The 8234-nt window shown below is 37.8% G+C and overlaps 1 protein-coding gene across 1 annotated transcript; it reads right to left on the minus strand.

Moving 5' to 3' along the window:
* Window positions 1–161: 161 nt before the first annotated feature.
* Window positions 162–8234, minus strand: LOC121997021 (protein transport protein Sec24-like At3g07100). The gene is made up of 14 exons (XM_042551227.1): window positions 7837–8234; window positions 7694–7759; window positions 5655–5708; window positions 5387–5556; window positions 5117–5303; window positions 4828–4973; window positions 4603–4757; window positions 4386–4467; window positions 4181–4296; window positions 3361–3456; window positions 2323–2446; window positions 1570–1844; window positions 758–972; window positions 162–646 (listed from the first exon to the last, which is right to left on the minus strand). The coding sequence occupies exons 1-14, from the start codon at window positions 8162–8164 to the stop codon at window positions 435–437; spliced, it is 2226 nt and encodes a 741-aa protein (XP_042407161.1). The 5' UTR covers window positions 8165–8234; the 3' UTR covers window positions 162–434.

Raw genomic sequence — 8234 nt, forward strand, 5'->3', positions numbered from 1 at the left:
GAAGCAACCTTTGCTAATTCCTTGATGAGGAATTAGCAAAGGTTGGATTGTTGGATGAGGAGCCATTTGCATTTTCATATTTACTCGATGGATGAACAAGAAAAGAAGGTTGGATTTACTCGATGGGCGAACAAGAAAAGAATGGTTGTTCATCTCCGGAATTAATTAAATCTATAAAGGTCTAGATACCTGAATTATTAAAAAAAATGATAAGAATACAAAATCAGTTGGCAAATCTATGCGTATAAGTCAGAAGCTCTGGCTAGCAATTGATATGCTGTGCTGCTCTGATCTAAAACTCATCGAAAGCAATTACAACGCGCAACTAAAGAAAACAAGGTCATTCTCTTAACATTCTAGTTTAATAACCTTGGCCGATACAAATGTCAGATAATTACTCTTCAAGGGTACTGCTGAGTAATTAAATCTTTTCTCTACTTTAGGTATTCTACCACTCCCTGAGAGATGTCTTCCAGAAATGACACAAACCCCATGAGGCTGGAGAAACCACTTCCGTTGATATCTTGCTCTTCGATGAGATACCTCTCAAATGCTGAGGCATCATCCTGCCCCCCACGTACAAATGTAAGTTTTGGTGTGATGCACCTTTCCTGCTTCAATTTGTTGATGGTTGTTCTCAGAAGACCTAGAACAAGAAACATTTCAGGCACTTTTTGTGGCCACTAACTCCGCCAAATGACAGAAACTGAGCTTCCAGTATCATGCAACAAGTGCAAAGGGGCAGCAGATAACTTACAATCATGTGGAGGAGGAAATGGAATTGAAAGATCAGCTGAGGGTGTGTAGTACACAATTAAATTAGTGAAGGCGTCCAAGAGAAAGATCGGACTTCCACTTGTGAGGAGAGCGGCACGGCTTAACGAATGGCGAGGATATGCTTGTTTGTCTGGTGTAGTGTAGGAAGCAAGCAGTGGATATACAGCAAGCTGAAGGGAAGCTGGCTCCAGTGCACTGCAGCAAACCATTGAATTACACAGAATCTTTTGTAAGAAACATGAGTGAACTAATGACAGGCAAGTGGGCAAGATACACCAAACTATATTTTTAAACATCCTAGCATTTATCTCGGGATTTTTTTTCAAAAAAAAATTACGTGGCTTGATTTTTAGACCTTCGAATAAGCATGTTTTAGGATTTCAATGGTATTTTACCTACATAGCAGAGTGCAGTAGACAAAGATAGATAGCACTCAATAAGACCAGATAAAAAATAGAAAAAATCAAAATAAGAATATTTGGAGCTTTTATGGGTGACAATGTCACAATATGTGGCGACACCACTCCATGAACTACCTGCGCCAGCCTGTGGGGTGAAAATGTCACAATGCATCATATCTTAAAATATTAAACATCAAATGATTGCCATTTAGAAAGCTACTCAATAATGTCTTAGGTTCTTTATGGTTAGTTTTAAACTGCAACTTCAAGAGATTTACCAAGAAAAGCATACCACGGGCATTGAGAAGTTCAGCATTTGTCAGGTGTTTGAATGTGAAATTTAACCACTGTATGTGCAAAAATGTCATTTTGGGCCAATTAAAAAACTTACCTAAAAAGGCATTGCAAGTATATCCGATAATCTGGGTGAATGCCTTCCTCATGTAAGCCTAGAAGAGGGTTCCTTAACAAGGCAAAGATTAGCCGAGGCATGGACTGCAACTGTGGGCATTGTGAGAAAGCAACATCAACGCGTGATGTTGCATTAACAGTGCCACTTTGTACAAGTCCATGTGCATCATTGTATTGAGCAGTAAGAATGACCAGCCAATCATGGAGCAACAACCTGCCTTCTCTGACCCCTTCTTTTAAGGAAGCTAAAATTACCTGAAAGTCAGTGAATGTGGAAGAACTATGAAGCATGTTTTTTTTCAAATATATATACAGAAATAGATATCAATTACAGGTAAACGATGAAGCTATATATCATATTTTAAGGAAAATAATTGACAGCAAATAGGACTAAGCTGAACTGGCCTGATAAGGAACCACCAACAAATTCAATCCAATCCTTAAAAGCAGTTTGAGCTGATTTATTTTTATAATAAATATTTGCAAAGTTTAACTCAGACTTGTTACACCAAGAACTGAATGTTGGACAAATTTAAACAGTGATGCCAAATAGCAATCACACGATCTTGCATGAAAGTGCAGAACTAAGTGGTGAAATCAAACTAGTGAGAAAATTTGTCATCATTATTCTCCTCCAACAATGCAAAGAGACTGGGAAAATCAAAATTGACATGTAGAACTAAATGCTTTGACAAGAAGTTTCATAAGCAAATGTACTTGTCACAAATATTACCTTGTGAACAAGGATGGACAGTGTAGCTTCTGGATCAACAGAGTCATATAGTTCATTTATGTTGGAAGCAAAACTATATTGCAACGTCCTTATCCGTAGTCGTCTCTTGACACAAAATTTTGAGCTACATATAAACACAAATGATTAAATTGCTCAAGTATAGCGATGGAGATAAGTAAGAAACAATAGACTATGATAACACAATATTAGAATAGAGAACATAGAACATGCTCGACTATGCCAATAACTAAAATACTCCAAGAAAATTATGGTCCTCCAAATTATCCATTGTACTTAATAGACAAAAAAAATATATACCGGATCATATTGAACATCAAAATTGTTGAACAAATAACGGAGGGATTAAAAGACAAGCAGGATAGTTGTAATGAAAGAGAACGCCGGATATTCTTTGTGATTGTAAAGTACCTATAAAATTTAAAAGAAAGTTTTACAAAATAAAAGTTAGACCTTCTATATATGGAGCTAAATATTGGGATGTATATGAGGAAGAATAGAATGACAAATGAGAACATTAAATAGAAAGTCGAAGTTGCACCTACTGAGATAAAATTCCGGGAGATGCGTTTAAGATAGTACGGATATATACTTAGGCGACCAATAAATGCTCCAGTCGAACGACGTAAAACTATAACAAATACGCACATTAAACGAGGAAGAAATATACCAAAAAAGACTTGATTAGTAACGATAAAATAAAATATAATTTATTTAAATATAAATGATGATTTAGTAGAGGATAGAGTCTTATGGCATTGAAGAATCCATATAGCTGACCCCACCTAGTGGGATAAGATTTGGTTGTTATTGATGTTGTCATTGTCGTAAAGGACATATGTATTCCAAGTCTCTGAAAATTTAGTATCATGTATTACATAGAGAAATTAGGGACACTGCTTATGGAAAATGACTTATTCATCATACTTTAAGCAATTAAATGGATGCCCAACTCCTGAATTGTGTACATCTCAAGAATCTAGATTCAATATAATAAAAGATGCATACACACATACATACCTGCTAATAGAATTCAACTCGGACGTTCCAGTATCCTCCGAAGGGACAATGATACTATATTGAAATGCAAGTTGGAGAACTGGAGGTTCTGTATTCCTGCAAAGCAGCACTCTTAGTATTACTTTATAGTAACCACTCAAAATACTCAATTCGTAGTAGACAACTGACACAATCACAGATGTAGAACTTTTTTACAACATAATTTTGTGAAGATTTTCATTGTAATTTTCTCAATAGCAGCACTAGAATCTATGACCCCAATTTCATGTTATGGTTATTCAAAAACACATCCAACTTATCCTAATTCTTCTGTTCCCTTTTTCCCATTTCAACCTAAATCACCAAGTTGTCAGATAAACACTGTTTCACCAAATGCATTTCTCTATTAAGCTCTGTAAAATTTAAAGAACCAAGGTCTGTAGAACTGGAAGGAAGATTATTTCCATAGGAGAAGATATAAGGCCATATGAAGTTGGTAAATGCCTAAATTATTTATATTCATTGAACTATATTTAGTGAGATTTCTTGTCTCCCTTTTCTTCTAGTTTCTTCAACTTCTCTAACTTGGATCTATGGTATCTTTCAATATATCCACATCAGCTAAACAATTTATCGCAATTTTATCTTCTATGGCCTATATAGTTAACTTATTTTTTCTCAACTACGAACTAGTTAACTTATTTTTTCTCAACTAGGAACTCTCCATATCCATATTAACTCAACTCTGTTATGCAACATTTAATTTTACAGCATAATTACAAAATATCTAGATAGGATAATTGAGTCAATGAAAACATGCCTTCTACAAAGAATACTTTACCTGAAGAAACCACTGGAATTTTCAAACTCAAAGTCATATGCATATGTGGCAAAAGAATCACAGCAGATGATATGTTGAACATTTTCATATTGTGGATCTGGAAAAAAATGTCCATACTGCAAGAAATTTAAAAAATAAGGACGAGCTGAAAAGACTCAATAATGAAACATCAACAAGAAGCACATGTAAAAATTAAGTTACATACAGAGTATCCGAGTTTGAAGTCAGACGATGTCCGCAATCTTAATATACAACCAAATGCATAAGGGCGACTCAACATCCGATACCTGTTGAAGTATTAACTTTAAGAGTCAACGAATCTTGGCCAAGGAGAGACACAAATTTGTCAGAGATTTTATTTTTAAAACTAATAATGATCCATATACTCAGATGGATATTTTGATATTTATCTCAAAACTCACATGTCTTGTGGAAGAGTGGAATCATCCATGTTAGAATAAAGAAATAATGAGCCACCACTTTCAATACTAAGATACTTGAGAGAAGCCAAATCTGTGTATTCATCAGTGATAGCAAAAATGTCCACACAAACACCTGCTTGAACAGCAACAGCAGCCTGTGAAAAGGGTCAGCATTTACTTTTCAAAAATTCATTATGAAGAAGTTGTTCAGCTAGATTACATTACCAGATCTTTGTAGAATGATGTCTGCTCAGGAAGCAAAGCAAGGTCAGCATCTTCCCTCTTGCTAGCGTACTGTTCCCCATAACGTCTTGTATCTAACTGTCCGGCTCCATAGTCAGGAGGACCAGACATGAATGCAAATACCCTAGCTATTAGAAAGATAAACATAGTAAAACATAACAGATAATATACAGCTGATAACAAGAAAAAATGTTTTCCATAGAAAGAAATTAATTTAGCAAGAAATAGGAAAAACTAATAGAACTCAAAATTCTTCTACAGTTATACATACCTAGGGCAAATGTACTACCATATTCTGAACTCAGGTAATCAATGAGAGCTGCCATGGCTACCCCAAACCCACGGCCACCTAGCAACACACCGTCATTCCCTTGCCCTGCAGCAGTTGTTCTCTCCCAAGAAGTTGTAGGGTTTAGTGTCTCGAGAGCTGCAGCAATTTGATCTTTGTACATTTCTACCTACTTACATAAAAAAGAACCATCGGATTATGGGATGTATAAACCAAGCCAACAAATGAGTTATTGTCAAAAGGTCACCATACAGGAGCTAGAAATGAAAGCAGTGGCATGACATCTTTGAGATCAACAGGCAGTCTATCCTCTGAATCAGGAATAAAAATGTTTTTAACGACTGCTATTGGACCCTGTACATCATATAGACCAATCTTGTGGCTGAAAGTAACCAGACCAAATAATGATCCTGGTACCAAAGCTGTAAAAACAAGGAGTAAAAGAAAAAGGAGACCATGTCAGAACAGACAAGATGCAGCAAAGTACCAGGAAGCTTCTTTATTTCCAAAGAACCATTACCTTCAAGAGCTGCTAGGAGAGCACTTTTGACAAGTTCTAGGAACTCTTCAGAAGCTTCAATGAAGTTCAGGAGTATCAAAGGATAAACATTCTTAGAGCATGGTCTCAAGAGTACCCAAGAAATACCAATAAAATCTTAACAAAAGGAAAATAATTGGACGAACAAATGAATGGAATCAGTAAATCACTAATCATTGTTCCAATCTTAGAAGCCCAGGACAGATGCATACAGAGAAAAGTCCTATGAGAGCAAAAATACCTCAGAAAAAAAGATGAAACAGTTGCAGGAAGCAACCAATAAGCCATCTGCGAGATGGAAATTTAATTATGATCAACAAAGTGTCAAGCCTGATATGGGAATCTGTAGAGTTCACAGAAAGGCAACAACTATGAAGAAATTTGATGTTTGGATTCTTCATCTACATTCTCCATATCTGTGTCAGATATTGACACTCGGGCACACACTCCAAGTTGACATTTAATATTTTTATTGATCATGTGTAAAAAGACTTAGGATTAATCATGTCAGACATTTGGATCCACACTCGTGCCGGATACTTATTATACTCAAGTCCAAGTAACATAGATGAAGAGTGATATGTAAAATTCAGAATGACATTAGAAATGTTAGACATTTCTCTTTAGTGTTGATACATAAATAATACACAACGTTTAGAGTTTCTCAAATTTAGCAGTCTTTAAAAATTATCAAATCTAGCACAGTGTTAGTGTTTCGTATTAAAAAATAGCATCCATCCAGAGTCTATCTCATTGCCATTAAAGGGATGGTGTGGTGTCTACCTGACAAGGTGGCAGCTTGGATAAGTTGCACAATAATCATTCACTGTGCATTTTAAGGGCTGCATCATGCTAGATCCGTCAACCCATTACTATTTCAAATTACAATTGATACTTCCCTTTTAATCATGCCCTAGCCTTTTTACCTTTTTATTATGATTCTTCGCACTCTGATTTGGTGGATCATGGTCAAGATCCTAACTGGTGTGCAAGCCCATTCATCGTGCATTTTCCCTAATCGTTGGACAACAAGTAATGGCCTAAGTTTCTCCATCTATCCACCTTCTACTATCCTAGTAAATACAAATACGTAAACACCCACACTCACCTTGAAACAAATTACTTATATTTTACGAAAAAAATAAACGTTGGTCATCTTTAAATATTTTCGTTTTATTTTGAAATAAGTCAAATAACAATTTTCACATAATAGTAACCAGTTTCACATCATCTTACTAGGAATCTTTATGCATCCATTAAATTGTTGAGCAAGATAGAATGCATTCTGTCCCGACACTAGTAGTCACTGGGTTGATTGTCTTAGCAAACTCAGGATGCTCACCCTTGGCAATCAAGCTCAGAGGTATAGTCCAGGGCTTCAACCATACCTTGGATGCTCACACTTTTTTCTTGATAATTCAAGTATCCAACTCTTCAAACCGACTAATCCTAAAGATGATCAGACTGGCCCATGAAAGTTTTCCACCGACTATCAAGGTAAATCCGAAAGTGCAAGTGGTGAGTGGCTCGGTAGCCCAACATCCCAAGTTTTTCATCCCATAGGAGAAAAATGTCCTGCAATGCGCCGTAGCTGGGAATCGAACCGTGGGTGTTTGAGAGACTGCATAGACGACCTGCTGCTGAGGCAAAAGAAAACTTTGGGTGCTCACACTTGAACATTCGACTAAGGTGCAAGTTGAGACTCTAATTCCATGTTGTAGCAAGTGCGAAGCATATTTCATTCTAGAATGACTGGCACCAATACATAAACGGGCAGAGAGCATCCATATCAATGATTTCTCATCTGTGTTATATTAATATATTTTACCCTTCGCTTATCCAACACTAACGCACGATTGATCACTAGTCTCATCTAGCCAAAGAACACCTAAATTGCATTAGAGAGCGCATACGCAACATCAAAATAAGTGGACTAGTGAATTGACAATATAAGAAACCTAGAAGAAGTGAAAAGAACAAGAAATAATACAGAAACAGAAGGTGCAAATTCTAGATCTTACAAGATAAGTCCACCGCTGCGACATAGACAGGTCGAGCCTGCATCTCCCCGTCACCGGATCCCTCCGCTGCAAGTAAAACCCTTTACTCGATCAGATCGGTCCGATAAACCTCAACAGCATCACGATGTCAACGAAGAGATCACCTGGGAGGTCGAGGTCGATGAAGGAAGACGACAGCTCGGGGCAGTCCTGGGGTCGGGCGTAACGATCGAGGGTGGCAGAGTCGAGGCCGACGAAAGATCCGCAGAGGGCGCAGGTCCAGCCCCATCGCTCGATCTCGCAGAGGGTGCTGAGGTAGCCCCAGCAGTTGTCGCAGCGGGGGAGCAGGTGGCCGCCGGATCCGTATAGAGGAGTGGCGCCGCGCTCGTCGAAGGGGGCGAAGGGCGTGACAGTGACGCCCCAGGGTAGCCCGGAGGCCTCGAGGGTGTTGGCATCCAACGGGAAGCGAGATACGGTCGCCCGCACCGCCATTATCGCCGCCGATTCGATGGAATTTGACTGAACTATTTTTTTTTCCCGTGTCTATGCGGGAATATTTAAG

The sequence above is a fragment of the Zingiber officinale genome, chromosome 6A, assembly GCF_018446385.1.
Source record: "Zingiber officinale cultivar Zhangliang chromosome 6A, Zo_v1.1, whole genome shotgun sequence".
NCBI lineage: Eukaryota > Viridiplantae > Streptophyta > Magnoliopsida > Zingiberales > Zingiberaceae > Zingiber > Zingiber officinale.